The sequence below is a fragment of the Staurois parvus genome, unplaced genomic scaffold (genome assembly GCF_062004578.1).
Source record: "Staurois parvus isolate SC_StPar_1 unplaced genomic scaffold, SC_StPar_1.0 ptg000818l, whole genome shotgun sequence".
Taxonomy (NCBI): domain Eukaryota; kingdom Metazoa; phylum Chordata; class Amphibia; order Anura; family Ranidae; genus Staurois; species Staurois parvus.
Genome location: NW_028318614.1, coordinates 11,279,820 through 11,301,278, shown reverse-complemented (window position 1 = coordinate 11,301,278; position 21,459 = coordinate 11,279,820). Strand labels below are relative to the sequence as shown.

The 21,459-nt window shown below is 41.4% G+C and overlaps 1 protein-coding gene across 4 annotated transcripts in view; it reads right to left on the bottom strand.

The window, feature by feature from the left end:
• Nucleotides 1-9,207: 9,207 nt before the first annotated feature.
• Nucleotides 9,208-21,459, bottom strand: part of PKP3 (plakophilin 3) — a 154,461-nt gene continuing 142,209 nt past the window's right edge. For all 4 annotated transcript variants that reach the window (XM_089655059.1, XM_089655060.1, XM_089655057.1 and 1 more), the window contains 3 exons: nt 20,453-20,645; nt 16,654-16,741; nt 9,208-11,123 (listed from right to left, as the gene is read on the bottom strand). In XM_089655059.1, coding sequence (XP_089511185.1) covers nt 11,091-11,123; nt 16,654-16,741; nt 20,453-20,645 — 314 coding nt within the window. In that variant the 3' untranslated portion in view covers nt 9,208-11,090. The remainder of the gene's footprint in view (nt 11,124-16,653; nt 16,742-20,452; nt 20,646-21,459) is intronic.

Sequence of the window (21,459 nt, the reverse complement as noted above, 5' to 3'; positions counted from 1 at the left end):
AATGCCTGGATGACATCAGTTGAGTTGGTAATGTAAATGAGAACTGTTACTGTGTATATAATACTTTTTTTTTCAAGTTATATATTACTATTAATATTATAATTACATATGTTTACCTGTTTTAGCCATGCTTGTAGTAGTTATAGTATTTATTGGTTTGAAAAAAACTAAACATTTTTTATTATTATTATATATTCTTAGCCGTTTTATGAATGTAGATGGTATAGTACGTAATGTTTTGAAAAAAAAAATTAAAAAACAAAAAAAAAATGATTATATATTCTTAGCCATTTTATGATTGTAGTAGTTATAGTATGTAATGCTTTGAAATGTTTTTTAAAAATGTATTCTTATTATTATTATATTATTAATATTATATATTTTTAGCAGTTTTATGATTGTAGTAGTTCTAGTACTTAATACTTTGAAAAACAAAAAAATATTATATTACACTGGTATTGTTTATACTACTACTACTACTACTACTACTAATAATAATAATAATAATAAGAAATAGTTTTGGCTTTTTTAGGATTATGGTAGTTATAGTGGTTGATTCTTTGAAAAACAAAAAATACTAGTATTGTTTATGTTATTATTATTATTATATTATTAAACATTTTAGCGGTTTTCTGGTAATAATTTATACTGTAATATCAGTCACCTAAAAAGTCTATTATAACTGCCTTGAAACATACCGTATTTTTCACTCCATAAGACGCACCTGACCATAAGACGCACCTAGATTTTAGAGGAGGAAAACAGCAAAAAAAAATATTCTGAACGAATGGACTTCAAACATAGTACAGGAGATGACCAGAGACTGTGGACATAGTACAGTAGATGACCAGAGACTGCAGACATAGCACAGGAGATGACCAGAGACTGCGGACATAGTACAGGAATGACCAGAGACTGCGGACATAGTACAGGAATGACCAGAGACTGCGGACATAGTACAAGAGATGACCAGAGACTGCAGACATAGCACAGGAGATGACCAGAGACTGCAAACATAGTACAGGAGATGACCAGGAACCTGAGACTGCGGACATAGTACAGGAGATGACCAGAGACTGTGGACATAGTACAGGAGATGACCAGAGACTGTGGACATAGTACAGGAGATGACCAGAGACTGCAGACATAGTAAAGGAGATGACCAGAGACTGCAGACATAGTACAGGAGATGACCAGAGACTGCGGATATAGTACAGGAGATGACCAGAGACTGCAGACATAGTACAGGAGATGACCAGAGACTGCGGATATAGTACAGGAGATGACCAGAGACTGCGGACATAGTACAGGAAATGACCAGAGACTGCGGACATAATACAGGAGATGACCAGACTACAGACATAGTGCAGGAGATGACCAGAGACTGCAGACATAGTACAGGAGATGACCAGGAACCTGAGACTGCGGACATGGTACAGGAGATGACCAGAGACTGCAGACATAGTGCAGGAGATGAGTTAATGGTATATTGTTACTGTGTTTTATTGTTAACCGTTGTCGTTTTCTTTGCAGGAACGCCAATCAGCTGCAGCACTGACATGTTTATTATGACAGAAACAGGGTCTTGCTCTCAAAATATACATAACTGTTTGCAGTGCTGATGGATGAGACTTTTCATCCGCAGTTTAAAAAGAGCATATGTGCCCAAGCATGGGGGCCTGGGGTGGCCAGTAGGTGAGGTGGATGGCCCCTATGCTTTGGCATATATATTTTATAATATTGTTGGCACAGATTCAATAAAAAAGTTGTTTTATTGAGTTACTGTTTTATCGTCACTGTTTTAATGTTACCCGTTGCTGGGTTTTTTTTGCAGGAACACCAATCAGCTGCACCACCAATCTGCTTATTCTGACAGCAACAGGGACTTGCTGTCAGAATATACATACAGTGGGGCAAACAAGTATTTAGTCAGCCACCAATTGTGCAAGTTCTCCCACTTAAAAAGATGAGAGAGGCCTGTAATTGGCATCATAGGTATACCTCAACTATGAGAGACAAAATGAGATAAAAAATCCAGACGATCACATTGGCTGAATTGGAAAGAATTTATTTGCAAATTATGATGGAAAATAAGTATTTGGTCACCTACAAACAAGCATGATTTCTGGCTCTCACAGACCTGTACCTTCTTCTTTAAGAGGCTCCTCTGTCCTGCACTCATTACCTGTATCAATGGCACCTGTTTGAACTTGTTATCAGTATAAAAGACACCTGTCCACAACCTCGAACAGTCACACTCCAAACTCCACTATGGTGAAGACCAAAGAGCTGTCGAAGGACACTATAAACAAAATTGTAGACCTGCACCAGGCTGGGAAGACTTAATCTGCAATAGGCAAGCAGCTTGGTGTGAACAAATAAACTGTGGGAGCAATAATTAGAAAATGGAACCTCCTTTTGTCTCTCATAGTTGAGGTCTACCTATGATGCCAATTACAGGCCTCTCTCATCTTTTTAAGTGGGAGAACTTGCACAATTGGTGGCTGACTAAATACTTTTTTGCCCCACTGTAAGTAAGTGTGTGCAGCTCTGTTGGATGAGATTCAAAAAAGAGCATATATGTCTAAGCATGGGGACCTGGGGTTGCTAGTGGGTGGATGGCCGCTATGCTTCGGCATATATATTTTATAATTATTTTTGCACATATTTCAATAAAAAAGTTGTTTTTTTGAGTTACTGTTTTATTGTCACTGTTTTATTGTTAATGGTTTATGTTTTCTTGCAGGAACACCATGCAGCTGCAGCACCGATCTGTTTATTCTAACAGCAACTGGGTCTTGCTCTCAGAATATACGTAAGTGTATGCAGTGCTGATTGATGAGATTTTTCATCCGCAGTTAAAAAAGAGCATATATGCCCAAGCATTGGGACCTGGGGTGGCCAGTGGGTAGATGGCCCCTATGCTTCAGCATATGTTTTTAAATTTTTTTTCGGCAGAGATTTCTTCATTCACATCGATCAATGTGAATAGAGGAATGTTAGGTACTTTTTTTTTTTCAACATTTTATATGTGCCCACCATTAGAAGTGGGTGGATGCAGGGTGGTATATATATACCAGTGGGGGACCCCAAAAGAGGAGGTTCCATTGCACAGAGAAGGTAAGTATAGAATGTTTGATATTTTAACTACAAAAAAATTACAACCACTTTAACAGGACAAGGAGATAAGCAAACAGACATTCATGGATTTCCTTCCCTTCTACTTGGTGGCACCTAGCCATGTTATGGGTTCACTGATGGGCATAAGGAGCCCCTAAAAAACTACAAAAGCACGTGGTGATGGGGGGGGGGGGGGAATTAAAAGTTATTAGGGTACATGGAAACAATCCAGCAGAAGTGCTTTGGTGACATTTCAAATATTTAAAATTTGTTTTCCTTTCTTTGTTTGGTGACAGGTTCTCTTTAATGAGACATTAGGGGGGACCCCTGATGTTGCACCTGCCCTCTAATGAAAGTAATAGAGTACAGATTGTACTGCATTAGTTTCTTCCCCACCCATATTGCATGGCTTTCTATTAGAATGACTTTCTACCTGTAGTGTGTCCTATAGCCTGAGGACCTATATGACATATGGAAAATGCTATCTGTATTTCTCCATAACTATAGCAACCCCTATCTACATCATAAAACATTATTTTCTAGTGACATATCAGTAAAAAAGAATTCACGATATATTGTACAGAAAGGAAAACCCATTTTAAATCCAGTGAAAAAAAAAAGTGTGTAGGTGGAGGAAAGACTCCAGTACAAAGGATAAAAGCAATAGTTGTTCCAGACATGTAATGAGTAACCTATTAGTAAAGGAGCATATAGTCTGAGTATAGTATTTCATGATTCAGTCCTGAGTCAAATTTACCTGGATCACATTTACTCTGTCGTTGATCCTATCGGTTCCCTCCTGCCTGACATCTTTCGATTGAAAATTTGAAGGAGCCTGGTGCAAAATTGCCATCTAAACAGTGGCTGTATCCAATTAAAATGTTCTGAAAATTTGACAGGCGCCAGCTAAACATAGCGGGAGATTCCTCCATCTGCACTGTGTAGTATGGATAGGGGAATCTATTGGATTATTTTCATTCTAGGTGTATATACCCAGATTTAGTCAGGGGAACCGATAACTTTCTTTTGTTCACCCTCCCAGGTTGTAACTGGCTACACATTTTTTAATGTCATTGTACAGTCTCTTTTAGCTTAACCAAAACCTTGTAATATGAAGACAAACCTAAACAATTGTAGTACTACCCCCTTAGGCGTTGCACAGCCAGGCAACACGCGTTTTCACTCAGACTTGCATCCAGGAGTCAGAGATCAGTCCTTGAGCTTTGTTTTTGTGATTTTATTAGGGGGGATTTGAACTGGGATAGGGTTAGGGGTGTACAGGATGCCCAATGAAACCAAAGAACAGAGGACAACTTCCTGGAACGATTTACAAGCCTGCACTGCAACACAGTCTCTGTTGGAGAGCTAGCCAGCGTCTCCTAGTGTATCACCCCAGACCCTAGATAGACTGTTCTTCCTTTATCCAGCTATCTGAAAGTATCCTTGAGCAGGGGATCCGGTGCCTGTCACTTTAAAAGATTAGACAGTCCAGTAGGTGGCAAATCTGGTTTCCCACCAGACTGCTCCTTCCCCTATCTGGCCCAGGGGGTGCAGGTCTGCTCACTCAGTCCTTCTCCTTTGTGGCTGGTTGGTGGCTGCTACTAGGCCTTCTAGCTGGGCCGTTCCTTCCCTGCCACACAGGTGGTCCTATCTCAGGGGGCCAGTCCCAAGTTTTCCAGCTTCCCAGCTCGACTGCCTCTAAGTGAGCTCCTCTCTCCATCTGGGCCCACTCCCAGGCTTCTGCCTTCAGCCTCATATCTTCCTCTCTGTCTTCCACCCAAACCCTCCCTGTAGCTGAGCAGGCTCAATCACTTTTAAGGTTTGCCTCCTGCTGGGGATTGGCCAGACTCCCCTCAAAGTGAACTCCTCACTCCTCAGATCCACCCACTGCTTCTAGACCTTTCTCCAAAGTTCTAGGGCAGGGGGAAATTCCAGAGGGCTGGTCTGTAGCACCTCTCAGCTCTGACCAAAGTTTGACCCCTGCTAGCTATCACACCCAGGCTGCTACTCATCTTTCCTAGCTAACAATCAGGCTCTTACTCCCCCTAGCTGCCTAGGAGGGTGCTATACAATCTTTCTAAAGGTCCTTGCACATGGGGCCGTTAAGCTGCAGTGTATCCCAGTGTATTAGTGCACCCGCGAGGGACAGATGCAGCATCTAGCTCTGCAGCAGGCATCCTTTAAACGTCTATGGCAGGCTGCGGCTGAACAGGGATGAGCACTCTACCAAGTGGTAGAGGTGTTTAGGGCTCAGTCAGCTCAGGGACAATGTTCTTGAACACAGTATCAAACCAGGCAAGGTCCTCTTACTACATAGCTTTTGATAGATCTAAAGGAAATTGTACAATCACATTGTATCGTGTATGGTCATCTCAATAGTGGCCATACACAGAATGATTTCTTATAGAATTGTAGTGTTCATAGATGTACTGTCCAATCAAATACATAATCAGAAGAGTGAAAAGATTGTTCGATGCACAAAGTCATATCGAATTCCCTACTTTCCTCTGATCAGATTAATTTTGCTGGAAACCAACTGTAGGCACAGTATGTGGTCTATTTTGAACACATTTGTTATATGAATGTCAGAATCATTCATGCACGATGAACGAAATGAGACCATAACTTTTGTAAGAGATTAATTCCTGTATCTTCAGCTCCATCTAGTGACCAAAACTATACCACATTTTGACTACTTGGTAAAGGATTTTACCTGACAAAGAATTTTATTATCTGGAGTTGCACTTTTGCCTTTAGTTCAGATTAACCCCTTCCCGCCGGCGCCTCCCGGCCCTTTAAGAGTTTCAGAAGCTGGGGCAGGCGGGGCATGGTTTAGGGATCATGTGACCGCCGTGACGCGTTGTCACATGATCGGGAAAGGTCCCGATCGAAAGAGCAGACCGGGACCTTTCCGTGAGTAACAGACATGTGTGCTGGGAGCACGCAGGGCGCGCGCTCTTAGCACATATGTTTTTTCTTACCTGAACGCAAATGTGCGGCCGCTCAACGTCCAGGCCCAGACGCCGGGAGGCTGCACATTTGTGTGCAGCCGGCGTAAAGGGGTTAAAGTATAACTAAAAGCAAAACTTTTTTTATTTAGTTTTGGACAGAGTGGAAATGGATTAGAATATCTGTCAGGTTTTTATTGCTACGACTTCCCATGTTAATGAGATTGAATATTTGTCCTGTTAATCATTATCATTGAAAGTGAAAGTAAAAGAAAATCCCACATTTTGGTTTGTATAAAAAATAAGGAAAAAGCCCGGGAAGCCAAGGGGGGTTTGGAGATAGCCGCCAACTGGAGAACTACTGTAAAGTGAGAGCAGCTGTTCATGATTCACCATGGAAGAAGGAGGGGGCGGGGCAGTTCCATGCAGAGCGCTGCAGTATCCTGACACAGACTGCTGAACTAATGTAGACGAAGCCTGCACAGTCGGCTGCCCAGTGGTAGTGTGAATCGCCAACCAGTGATCCAAGTCGCTGCTGCCCAGGTCTGCTGCAGGAGCAAGGAAGATGTCCCTTCATTATTTTTCCTACCATTCAAATAAAGTGCATCAAAAGGGGGTTCCTTCCAACATCTTGGCTAGCCACTGAAGAAAGTCCCAAGGGAGAGCGGTGAGAAAGTTGCATACCCACAGTTAAGCTGGAATAGTGATACGGTTTCTATTGTTCACTTGCAAGAAGTCTGTATTTTCAAACTGCTACACACAACTGTCCTAGTGTTTTGCTGCTGCTGATCTAGGCCCATCCTGGCCATTCTTCCGTTTGTTTCATTCAGCTACTGAAGATGTGCCTTAAAAGATCCCTTACATCTTTTAGTACGACCTACTGGGTGCAGGATTGCAGCCACTCACACCACAGACACACCTCATTGATGCGCGCCAACATCTTCAAGGCCCCAACAAGCCGGCAGAAGAGTAATGCTAGGGACTGTACTCAGATTACTTTATCCTGAAGACAGATCCAAAGCTGCTATTGATTCAATTACCACAGGCCTAGGCTTTGTCCCTCATTGTGGAGCTCCCAGGTGACCTAACCAATGTCTGGGTTTGTTACCCATTTGTGTCACTTGATGCTGCTCCTTTATGAGGAGAGCTATAGTTTAGGTTACAGTATGTGCTAGAACTTCAAATGACTGCAAGAAATACTGTGGATCTGGTTGTGTTCCTATTACTTTGCTTCATGTTGGATAGCATTAACTTGCCAATACAGCTTGTTAAATTCCATAGAGTTGTGAGTCCAAATCTTGTGTGCTCATTAAACCGTAAAAAAATATATATGAGGGTGTCAGCAAGGTTGGGGCCTCAAACAGGGCTGGAACAGGAGCAGAGGACCCAAATCAACCAGCAGCTTCTGCAGGGATAGCAATACAGAGGGGAAATCAGAGGGGACACTAGTTCTGGGGGGTCCTCAAGGAATCCTCTTAATTTTCAGGAATTCGCTACTACTTGATGTTTTGTCTATGGGACAGGAAGTTAAATCTTCCCAATGGGCAAATGGGCCACATATGGCTAAAAAAAACCTGACAGGAGTTATAACAGTCCCTTTCTCTATAGCACTATTTTAATGCAGTAAATAAACTGAATCTTAATTATCCTTACCATCTTGGGAGTATCTTCTATACCCCTGGTGCCCAACCTGTGGCTCTTTGGCACCTATTATGCAGCCGTCGAGGCTCCTGCAAACACAAGTCTGCATTTCTATATTGTTATATCCCTGTTATAGCAGGAATTGCTAGCAGTAATAGGTTTCCAGTCTTTGACACTCTTGTATCATGTCTGTATTATGACCATCTGCTGTAGTGTGTCCACATTCTCTGACCATTTCTTGCATTATATCCACGGTCTCTGACCATTTATTGTATCCTGGTTGCAGTCTCTAAACATCCCTTGTATTATACACCCAGTGTCTGACCATCCCTTGTGTTATACCCACAGTCTTTGACCATCCCTTGTATCATAACTACAGTCTCTGACCATCCGTTGCAATCTGTCCATAGTCTCTGACCAGCGCTTGCCTTTGACTGTATCCTGTTGTATGTCTGCAGTCTCTGACACCAAATTTTGTGTGGTTCTTTGGTGATGTTGAGGGTCACACTTGAGGCCCCTATATTATGAGCGTTTACCTTTCATTTATAACTCACACCACATAATGTGAGATTAGATCCAAATACAAGTCCCAATTAGAAATCATGGAACACGTTCAATCTTGAAGAAGAGTCACTGTTCATGTGCATCTCCATCTAGCCTGACCACTTTGGTCATTTGATCTCTCTGCCTGCAGACTCCTCTATTGGCACACTTAGACTGTCATCCCCCAGCAACTCCAGAGATGCATGAAAAGTGACCAACAGTATAGATCTGTGTGTGTCAGTTAACCTGATGTGAGTAGATTAATACATTTTAATTACAAAGACATCATCAAGAGAACAATCTCAACCCTGGTTTCACTTGTTGGCTTTCCCAGACATTATATCAGCTTACCCAAAAGTATGGTGTATTACTATTATAACTGCTAAAGCAGTCCCAAGAATACAGTACATACAGTAGCCCAGTGTATACTATAGTAAGGGTTGGGTGCAAGGGCGGACTGACCATTTGGAAACTCGGGCACTGCCCGAGGGCCCGAGTCAGTAGGGGGCCCCATGAGATGCCCCTGGTACCTTTTTTGAGTTTGGGCAAGGACACAGGGGCCCCATGACCCCCTATTGCCCGGGGGCCCCATGAGTTGTCAGTCCACCCCTGGTTGGGTGTACTCCTTTACACTTGTTGCTATCCTTTTTCTTGATGCTTGAACCTCTTTTATTGCCAAAATCAAAATCTGTCTGTCTTTCACCAGAGGATGGCAGAAAAGGGCACACAGTCAAATTATATTTCCGTTTATTGCATATACGTCTGTTTATGTAACAGAACGGTACTGTAAATACGTGTCGCTGACGCACTCTTCACCCCCTGGGGATCTAGTGTAGAACAAGCCCTAGCAAAGCCAAAAAGATTCCACCTACGCCCAGGAATGCAAGGGACTGCTCCTATGTAGAGTTCCCACACTTAACCCTTTCATCCCTGAGATGGAACACAAGACACCAACTTCTGAATTGAACATTTTTTTATTTATTAAGTACCAAAAACACTGTGCTATAATTCACAAGAGCCCGCGAAAGGGCTAAGGCACATTTGAGCAGGTCAGCTAAGGACATAAGAGTACAAACAGGAATGTTCCCCTGAGATTAAAAACCCAAATCTGCATAGTGATGGATGTATACAGGCTTATTTAGTAAGGCAGTGTTAAGGTGATATGCAAAGTTCAGTAATCTGTAGCGACCAGATATTTCATTACTGCGGAATACTACGCTTTTTAATGGCGTTTTGCCTTACTAAGAAAGCCGAATGCCATAATGCAAGGAGTATTGTTTTCTGTAATCTACCAACACTGAAAGAAGGCTTTTTAAAGTTCATTATTGTGTTTTGGACCAATTTTGATAATTTGCTATAACTTATTTTTTTTTTCCTCTTTGCATCATATCTATATAAAAGGGTCAAGGGTGACCTTATATAGCCCAATCTGTACAATAAATGGGACCTATTAACGCACCACTTGTGATAAGTGAATAGAGACATGTAGTGCTGTCCAAGAAGGTGATCCCTCTGCTTACATACACTTAACCCTTTCATCCCTGAGATAGAACACAAGACGCCAACTTCTGAATTCAACATTTGTTTTGTTTATTAAGTACCGAAAACACTGTGCTATAATTCACAAGAGCCCGCGAAAGGGCTAAGGCACATTTCAGCAGGTCAGCTAAAGACATAAGCGCACAAACAGGAATGTTCCCCTGAGATTGAAAACCCAAATCTGCATAGTGATGGATGTATACAGGCTTATTTAGTAAGGCAGTGTTAGGGTGACATGCAAAGTTCAGTAATCCGTAGCAACTAGATATTCCATTACTGCGGAATACTACGCTTTTTAGTGGCGTTTTACCTTAAGAAAGCCGAATGCCATAATGAGTATTGTGTTCTATATTCTACCAACACTGAAATAAGGCTTTTTAAAGTTCATTATTGTGTTTTGGACCAATTTTGATAATTTGCTATAACTTATTTTTTTCCTCTTTGCATCATATCTATATAAAAGTGTCAAGGGTGAGCCTATATAGCCCAATTTGTACAATAAATGGGACCCATTAACGCACCACTTGTGGTAAGTGAATAGAGACATGTTGTGCTCTCCAAGAAGGTGATCCCTCTGCTTACAGCCATTGAAAACATTTGTCTTTTCGTTAAGAAAAAAAAAAAAATATGGGACTAAAGGGACCATCACACCAAATAAAATCCATCTGCAGTTGACCAATCTGTACATAGCAACACACATACACATGCACTCATCAAGGATGTACTGCCCTAACCCCAATATTTTTATAAAATTTTCTACACAGAATACAGTTTGGCCCTTGGACATTGCATGGTTCTTTTGTAAAAGTGACATCTATTTGTCAAAAGGATCAAATAAACTGCTGTAAATATACCAGACCCATACTACTTCCAATCAGCATATCTAAAGAGTTAAAATCACTACCGCCGCAACTGGCCAGTACAGCCTGCTGGGTATTAAGGTCTAACAATAGGTAGTAGAAAAGTACAGGGTATCGCTCCTTTTATAGTACATGTATTTGCATTAGCTCTACAAACCCAGACACGCACATTCACCCCTGTTCACATACAATCCAATAGACTCATTTTATTTATTTTTCTTCTTTTCTTACAAAATAGTCGCACGCATGCGTAACTCTATTCGATATTCTACCTAGCTATATAAACTGTACCCCTCAGTCTCTGCTGTGCCATATCAAGAGTGCTTAGGTGTACACAGGAGAGAGAGTAGGAAGGGCTAAGAAAGTAGTCCATTGGTCAGTGCTTTCTTGCTGATCTTCTGAGGAGGCGCGGAGATTGGCGTAAGTGGGCGCTGCATCATTAGCTAAGGAAATCCTCCTTCCGGTAGCCCTTCTGTAAAAGAAAAAAAAGGAGATCTGTGAGAAGGCACACCTGACTGGGGGAATGGAGGTGTATTAGTTAGTCCTGATGTCTTACAGCACTGAGGTTCTGGATTCTGATCATGCCAGTAGAACCAAGCCCTAGTTCATACTATAAAGCCTTTCCTCCTGGCAGCAGCGTTTTGGCAGAAAAAATGCCTGATGCTTGTAAAAGTGTGTAAAGCATTTAGGCGAATGTAGCCACATCAAACGTTTGGGCGTTAATTCATTTCATTGGCCAGAATAAAGCAATCATTTTTTCTGGCTATTGAAATATTTATTACTCAAGTTCTAAACACGGCTAGTGTTAATGCGTGTTTGGAAGCGTCAAGCGTTTTTTCTGGATGCACTGGCATTGGTGTTTTTTGTCCTTCCTTTAGAAGTTAATGTGTGCATGGACACATAGGCTAACATATAAAAGGAGCTTAGGGGCAGAACCAAAAAAAACTCCAGATGCCCCTAGAAGCAGCTGTAAAAACATCCAGTGTGCACGAGTCCTGAATCGCACAGGTGATGTGATTTCAGCCCATTCAATTTGAATGGACTCAAATCGCACTGCATTGCAGATTGCATGGTACATTTATACCATGCATCGCAGTGCAGGCAAATGCACTGCATTTAGGGTGTCATTAACTTTAACAACCGTTGTAGATCACAACTAAAGTGCAGTTTGAATATGGTGTGGGAAAACGTGCATAAAACGCGGATTTCCCGCACCGCATTCTAGTTTGAACCTAGCCTAAATGCTTGAAGTGGTTATATTCTGCCCATACACCACTGCATTAATTCTAGTTTTCTTTGACAATACTAAAATATACTGATAGGCGAATCGCTTTCTACCTATAGGTTGGAATGTTTCTACATAAAGTAGGAACATTAGTTTGGAAACTCCACTGGACCAGGGAATGCCGTTGATCAGGAACAGTCTGTAAGTGTTGCAGAATATGGCAATATAAAAATTTAGGATATAAATAAATAACTAGAAAGTGAAGCATTTTCTTATCTCCTAAAATGTAATCTCTCCACCATTCCCTGCCCAACTGTCAATCCACCCAGCAGTAAAATCCTGACTATTTATTGTAATCTAAACTGGCTTCTGCTTTGACATGTGTCACACTTGGGCTTGAACACTATATGGCCAAAAGTATTGGGACATCCCTCCAAATCACTGGTGTTCCAATCACCTCCATGGCCACAGGTGTACAACATCAAGCACCTAGGCATGCAGACTGCTTCTACAAACATTTGTGAAAGAATGGGTCGCTCTCAGGAGCTCAGGGAATTCAAGTCCATCTGTGAAATGTCCTTGCTACTAAATATTCCACGGTCGACTGTTATTGGTATCATAAAGTGGAAGCAAACGGAAACAACAGCAACAGGGTCGTAAAATGACAGCAGGGTCAACACAAGCTGAAGAGCACAGTGCACAGAAGTTGCCAACTGCCTGCAGAGCCAATAGCTAAAGACCTCCAAACTTTATGTGGCCTTCAGATTAGCACATCAGTGCATAGAGAGCTTCATGGAATGGGTTTCCATGGTCGAGCAGCTGCATCCAAGCCTTACATCACCAAGTGCAATGCAAAGCGTCGGATGCAGTGATGTAAAGTACGCCGCCACTGGACTCTAGAGCAGTGGAGACGTGTTCTCTAGAGTGACCAATCACGCTTCTCTGACAAAGTGAAAGATGTGCCTGGTGGTTGCCAGGAGAACGGTAGTTGCCTGACTGCATTGTGCCAAGTGTAAAGTTTACTGGAGGGGGGATTATGGTGTGGGGTTGTTTTTCAGGGGTTGGGCTTGGCCCCTTAGTTCCAGTGAAGGGAACTCTTAGAACTTCAGCATACCAAGACATCTTGGACAAATTTCAGCATACCAAGACATCTTGGACATCTTTGGGGATGGCCCCTTCCTGTTCCAACCTGACAGCGCACCAGTGTACAAAGCAAGGTCCATAAAGACATGAATGAGGGAGTTAAGGATGGAAGTACTTGACTGGCCTGCACAGAGTCCTGACCTCAACCTGAGATGAACAAGGATGAATTAGAGCGGAGACTGCGAACCAGGCCTTCTTGTCCAACATCAGTGCCTGACCTCACAAATGTGCTTCTGGAAGAATGAAATAAATAGCAAACTTCTGGGCGCTGATTTCGTAAATGAAGTTAGCATATGTAAAAACAAGGGCCAGTTCCACAGCTGCTCTAACCACCATCAGGAGTAGTGTGTAAATGGATATCAATATCAAAAAAACTGTACGGCACTTATGGTACAAGGCCACTTAATAAACTGTTGATATTTCAATCCAAGAAGAAAAGTTTAATAGTTCAGTGAAGTGACAAACCATAAGGAACGAAGCACCCATTTATCATTTTAAGAGCACTTTATGTGGACGACACCATAAGAGCAATTTCTTTCAAGGATTAGCTACAGGGATTGCATAAACGGTATAATTTGCATAAGTGGATGATTTTAAATATTTATAATTGTATAGATATCACACAGTAGTATATGTTGTGTTTAAGTAAAGGCAGGTGTTTTGTAGTGCATTGTATACAAATTTTAAGGAGGACTTGTAATGCAAAGCACATATACATTTTCAGCTTGAAGAGGATGCACTTAAAGTGCTGAAGGCTATAAAGTGCTATAAAACATCCCTCCATTTTAAGATGTGCTAAAAGGTGTGCTAAGAAATGTAAATATAAAGCATTAACCACACTAAAAGGTTTGTAATATACACCTAACATGTTATCAATAATGTCCATGTAAACTGATTTTATAATCAGTCACTATAAATTAAATAAAATTCAAAGAAAAAGTACTATTACAAATATTGGTACAATATAAAAAAAATTAGGTCACAACAGGACTACTTATCCAAAAGGACAATGAACATATAAACCTATGAAAATATATAAATATAGCATAAAAACTTTACCTATCCTTTCTACACTAGAAAAAGACATTTGTGCATAATATAAACAATTAGATCTATTTATTCATATCAGATGGTGACTAAAAAGAAAAAAAAATACTCAGAAAAAAAATACTTGAAAGATAAAACAAATCATACTTGACTGAGAAAGGGAGAAGTAGGTTCATTATAGAACATCAGCATATGATGGGAAAAACTAATTGGAACCTATCAAACAGATCTCATATTGTATTTTATAGAACGTCAGTCAGGTAAGTAACTAAATGTAATTCACATTATACAATGTACTTTTGGGTCCTTGTTTAACCCATCAGGTGTCATAATTCCCAATTTAAATATCTGCAAAGTTTCTCTTCTGCAAAGAAGGGAAAATCTTTTGTTCAGAGTCAAAAGATCTGTCATTGATACATTCAATCTCCAAAACCTCCATTAGTTTGAAATCTTTTTTTATGGCAATGGAGAAAATGGCGTGGAACACTACGCTGGTCATTGCCATCTATAATAAGTTGATGTTCACCAACGCGTTTATGTAATGTACGTTTAGTGCGACCACCATATAACAGTTTAAATGGACAGCATAGAGCATAAATAACTAATTTGAAAGAACAGGTGATGAATTGTTTCATCACAAATTCATTCCCCTTACTGTCCAAGAAACTGGATCGTCCATGGTGGATGGACTGACAGGTCAAACATCCCCTTTTGTAACATTGGAAAATGCCTGTTCTATTATCAAAAGTAAGAACATATATCTGAAAGGAGTCTTGTTTTTTTGCATGTTGTTAGCTTACTAGGAGCGAAAAGATTTTTTAATGTATGAGCACACTTAAAAGTAACAGAAGGATCCGAAGGTAAGAATGGGCCAAGTTTTGGGTCCAGTTTTAGAATGTTCCAATGTTTGCGGATGATATATGAAGCAAGGTTTGGAGCTGTTCTGTTGAATACATTTTATTATTGTTTGTCACTTCATTGAACTATTAAACTTTCCTTCTTGGATTGAAATAACAGTTAAGTGGCCTTGTACCATAAGCTCTGTACATTTTTATTGCTTCTGGAAGAATGGTCAAACACTCCCATAGACACACTCCTAAACCTTGTGGAAAGCCTTCCAAGAAGCTGTTATAGCTGCAAAGGGTGAGCCAACTCAATATTGATCCCTACTGACTAAGACTGGGATGCCATTAAAGTCAATGCTTGTAAAGGCAGGCGTCCCAATACTTTTGGGAATATGGTGCATCTCTCCTTCAGCTACATTCTGCTTTTATTTGAGATCAGTTTAAAATGCTTCAGAAATTACATATGGAGAGTTTATTGACGGGGCATCTGACCTGCTGCAGTTACTATCCTAAACTGCATCAACCTGCTTTTGTATTCCCATTTACCTATATTGATGAAGAAAAGAACAAAAGTCCAGCAACATATGCCCTTTAAGAGACCAGACACTATCCAATTTGATTGTACAAACTTATTTAGGTCTAAAATCAAAAATATATTACAACGGCAGGCCTCTATTGTAAACCATGGAGAAACCTTTTATGTGCCGCTCCAAGCTGGAAGTGAAAGAAGATCATCCCACCAGCATGGAAAAGAAGGAGCAGCGTCCCAAAGTGGTTCCAGAAATTCCGGTATAGTGAAGGGGCGGACGCCGCTCAAACCCGACCCTACGAGTCAGAGATGTAGAATGTCCTCAGCTGCCGCTCTAGCCACGCTCTCTGATGCGGCTTGTCCCACCCTGATCTGTGACCAAGCCCCCCCAGTGGGCGGGATGAAACGCATCAGTAGGCATGGCTAGAGCGGCGGCTGAGGTCATCCTACATCTCTGACTCAGAGTCGGTTTTGAGCGGCGTCCATCCCTTCACTATACTGGCAGGCCTGCATTGATACAAAATGAATATGTTGTTCAGGAGTGTCCTGATATTACAGGAAAAAAAAAAATCACAAGGAGGCGACAGGAATTGGCTGGCACAAGCAAGGTCTTCTAGGTGTACAGCCTTTTGTGGGGTTGTTGGGTTGGACAAGCTATGTGGTAATTACTAAGAAAAGGAAGGCTGCTTTCCTCCCTCTTATGATTTGGAGATAAGGAGCAGTCCAGAAGTGGAGAACTCAGGCAGGACTGACAACACTGCAGGGTATTTTTGTGCAGCAGAAACAGTGTTGTCAGTTCATGTCAGTTCTGGCAGAATGAACAAGACTGTCTCTGTACTTGCAGCGTAGACTCCGAACATGCTACATACACTTCTTCTAATCTCAGCTTGTTACCTGTATGAAAGACACTTGGTAGCCAGAAATCATGCTGAATGATAGGGGATCAAATACTTATTGCCCTCATGAACATGCAAATCAGTGCATAATTCGTTAGAATTTTTTGTTGCTCTTTTCTCTCAGTGTTACAATACACCTACCATTCGATTTTTAGACTGATCATATCTTTGTGAGTGGGCAAATATTCAAAACCAGCAGGGGATCAAATACTTATTTCCTTCACTGTAAAAACCCTTGTACTGAGTGATCAGCTTCAGAGTAGATTATATGGGAAGGAAAAAGGCATGTGTGAAAGTGATGTAGGAAATCTACTTACCGATTTGTAGTCACGATGCAACTTGCTGTATTGCCACATGTTGGTAAGGAGGCTGGAGGCTGCCCGGGAGGCCTTCTCACTGTCTGGACTAAAGAAGAGACCATCTTAATGGGTTGTAATTAGCATTATTACCTACAAATACTAATCAACTATAAATTAATGGCTTATTTATTGTAATTCTTTAACCACTCACCTACAGGGCACTTATACCCCCTTCCTGCCCAGGCCAATTTCCAGCTTTCAGCGCTGTTGCACTTTGAATGACAATTGCGCGGTCATGCAACACTGTACCCATATGAAATTTTTATCATTTTTTTGTGACAGATAGAGCTTTATTTTGGTGGTATTTAATCACCTCTGGGTTTTTATTTTTTTCTTAAACAAACCAAAAACCACTGAAAATTTTGAAAAAAAAAAAAAAAAACCACCACATTTTTTCTTAGTTTTTGTTATAAAATTTTGTAAATAAGTGATTTTTCTCCTTCACTGATGTGTGCTAATGAGGCTGCAGTGATGGGCACTGATGGACACTGATAGGTGGCACTGATGAGGAGGCACTGGTAGGTGGCACTGATGGGCATTGATAGGCATCACTAATGGGCACTGAAAGGCAGCACTCATATATGGCACTGATAGACGGCACTGACTGGCACTGTTAGGCTGCACTGATGCACACTGATAGGCGGCACTGACTGGCACTGATTGGCAGCACTGATAGGTGGCACTGACTGGCATTGATAGGTGGCACTGATGGGTGACACTGAAAGGCAGCTCAGATGGGCACTGATAGGTGGCATTGATGGGCACTGGCAGGTGGCATGGATGAGCACTGAGAGCTGGCACTGATGGACACTGACAGGTGGTGCTGCTGGGGCTACACAGATCATCAGGGCACACTGATAATCAGTGCTCTGATGATCTGTGTACATGTCCCCTCCGAGGAATGCCGATTACTGGCTCTCCTCTCCTCTCGAGCAGTCAGCGTGATAGCTCGTGAGGAAAGAAATGCTGATAAATCGGCATTTCCCTGTTTACATGTGATCAGCTGTGATTGGACACAGCTGATCACATGACTGAGCCGACATCTTCGGCTCTTTCCGTGGATCGGTGATCCGCTATGTCCGAGGGACAAAGCGCACCGCCGATCGCCGCGCTCCGGGAGCGGCGCATGCGCGGTTAGAATGGGAGGACGTCATAGGACGTCCTCCCAGAACGAAAGAACCGCCTTGCATCCATCATATTACTATATGATGGACGGGAGGCGGTTAAAGAGTGACTCCACTTTTGTTGATAAAAAAAAAAATGTGATTCCCTCTGGATGATCCATGTACATTGCAAGGATTTTAACAAACTTTGTAGCAGAGCCCTATCAGTTTCTGTTCTTAGGAAAAAGCTTTATTTCAAACTATGTCCTGGAAGTCTGGTTCCTAGTTGGGAGTGTCTGTGTTCAATTAAAGCAACTGATGCACTTGCAGTGCCGTAATGAGGAAAGGTGCATGGTTAGCATCCCTCTAAAGCTCACCATAGATGGATCGAATCTTGGCAGGGACTGGATGAGATTCAATCCATCTATGGGCAGGCTGGGTGCACTTAAGTCGATCCATCAAACAACTTCAGTACAACCAGCCCGTAAGATTTTTTGTTTGCAATTACTGCTGGTGGCTGTAGTCACTAGCAGTAATTAATGTGTTCTGCTGGCAAGGAAGGCTCTCTGCCAGCAGAACACAGAAGATCCGTGGGAGGCATTCCACCATCAACACTGTCTGTGTTGATGGGGGAATCGAGTGATTTTCTTTCCTTCCACCCATGGTGGAAGGATAGAAAATCATATCATCTATGGCCTGCATAAGTAACTAACCCTAGGGGAATATCTTACCAAAAATATAATTCCTATTGCAAAAGATGCCTAAAATATGACTTAGTGCAGTCTTATCTTAGGCTGTATCTTAGTGTAGCCTTCTGGGAAAATCAATTAGCCAATCGCACAAGCAGGAAATTACAATTTTGAGGAAGTTCTGTACACAAACTGTGTACAAAAAGCCTGCAGGTTGCTTTTTTGCATTGAAATTTACAGAAAATTACAGTGCTGCAGATTGAAAAGTAAAGGTAATTTTCAATAGCAAAATACAATGTGGTTTGTGTAGCAAATGTATATACCAGATTTTTTTTTTGAGAAAAAGGTGGACACCGCTCAACCGACCCCAGGAGTCAGATGCATGGATGTCTTGGCTTGACCTTAGCAACCGTTCTGGCCACACACCCCTGTGCATTTTGCCTCGTCCACCGGGGCTTGGCTCACAAAGGGGTGAAATGTATCTGTGGGCATGGTCGGAGAGGTGGCTGAGACTAAGCCATTTATGCGTCTGACTGCTGGGTTCGGTTTAGAGGGGTCTACCTTTTTCCCCTGTCAGCTATACTGGACATTGCTCCGGGACACCTGCTCCCTTTCCTTGCTGGTGGGGTGATTCTCATCTTACTATCCAGCTTGGAGCACCACTTTAAGTGGTAGTAAAGTTAATCTGCTGACAGGCAGGGTTTTTATAACAGAAGAGACCCTAGAGGTTTCTTCTGTCATAAATCTCTCCACTGCCTGTTCGCAAGTAGTGTGATCTGAGTCGTACATGCGCAACTCTGACCACATTTTCGGCTCGCTCTGTGTACCACTGCGGTGTGACTCTCGGGCGCTTGTGTGGGTGTGACATCGCCCCGGTACAGCCATTCAAGGCAAAGATCGAAGAAAGCCCAGGAGAAGATGGAAGCTGCTGGGGACAAGGGAGACCCATGACAGAGTAGACCATTCCGTCTGTAGGAAAGTCTGTCATAATGTGCTAGTATGCAGTGCATAGAGCTCCTAGGGACCCTTTTTTTTTTTTATTAAGAAAGGCTTTACTACACCTTTAAGTTAAACAAGATACATTCAAATGGTATTTTTATTTGTCTTTAGTCTGTGCAAAAGCAGATTTAGGACCAAACAATTTTTCTTTGGATATAGCAAGGCAAGGTTAAGTCCTTGCCACATCTGTGTCACTTTGGGGTGAATTCAGTTCAATTTCTATAATTTCAGTTCATGTTCCATAGACACAGCAGGAAATAAGAGGATGTTTCTTCATAATTTGGTAATTCCTCTTTAAAAGGGCAAGCTCTGGTTTTCATTCTATCAGGCTGCTAGATAAGTGACCAGAACAGACCCTTAATCTATGCTAGAGACATCTACTCCGGATACCCATTCTTAGTCCGGCTTTCACCCAACTCCTCCCTGCACAAGCCCTGATGAAGGGGGATCTGTAAAGCCCTGAAATGTGGTTTTGTTTATTTTTCATGGAATAAAATCTGAACTGGACTGTCAGCCAAACATCTTTCTTCATTCTACTAAACCTACCACTATCATTTTAGGCACCACCCTCTTCGGACCCATCAGAACTTAGAGTGACCTCCTATTTGAAATGTTAGTGGATATAAATATATATCAAAATCCTGATAGCTATATCCAAACTTATTACAGTGTTGGGGATCTACCTCAGGCTGCAAGCTTTTAGTTTTTTGTTATACTGCATTTTTTGCATTACCTTTATGCGTTTGATATATTTTAACATTACAAAGTACTTAGCTTGAAGGTATATTAAAAGTGCATAAGCTAACTAGCAAGAAAGTACATTAAAAGTGGATAAGTAAGCTAACACACAAAAATATTAATAGGTGTGCTACTGCTACCAGATTCGTTATATCTCACCTATTGTTCTGGTACTAGGCCTAGCCTTAAACAATGTCCTGTTAACTTATCTTGTCTAGCACCACTTACCCATCTCTGTTCCTCTTGATGTACATCAATTTGCTGAGCCCGTTGAAATATACTATATCTCGTGCTGCGAGAGGTCCAGCCACAGTCAGGTTATTGAGCACAGCGATAATGTTCACAATGACTTCAGCAGGAGGACTTTTATCATTGCTGTCCCCAGGAAGCTTCTCAAGAAGATGGCTGACTAGCTTGGTGGCTGTAACATCAATAACACAATTAGCCAGGATGAAAGACCACAGTCCATCTAATTCTATATATTCTTACAAATTCTAAAGCAAGATAAGATTTAAGTAAAGAAATGCCAAGCTAAGAAACTTTTACTTTGGACCTGCTAGAGACAGTCAGGCCTATTTTTGGGATCAATTACTGTACAATTTTAATAGGTATAGCTAGAAAAGTATTTTTAAAGGGAGGATATCATCAATTACACTTTGAAGTGGACTTCTAGCACTTGCCTTCATCATATTCCTTGATAACATTAAAGAAAAAAAAAAATTAGATGATTTATATAAAGAAAATCCTATTGTACTAGCAATGGGTATCTCTGCACTTGGAAGTCAGATTGATCTGCAGAGCATCTGAATAACACAGGTTATTGTACTTGTGCACAAAGTGAGACTGTTGCTTTTAGGGTTCTTAAATGACCATTAGCACAAATCCTTAATAGTACACATTTGTCAAATTTGGAAATGCAAGCAGGGAACATTCTGAGCATGCATCTAAGCCTGTTTTCATAAAGAATAGGATTCCCAACTCCACCCTGCCCACCAATTACACTGTGAAAAAAAATTAAAGGAACACTTTGAAAACACATCAGATCTCAATGGGGGAAAATATCATGCCAGATATCTATATTGCTATGGACTGGGTAATGTGTTAGGAAAATAAGGATGCCCCAATGTTTGATGGAAATGAAATTTATCAACTTACTAAAGGACTGAATTCAAAGACACCCCTAAAATCAAAGTGAAAAAATGATGCAGCAGGCTAGTCAGTTTTACTGAAATTTA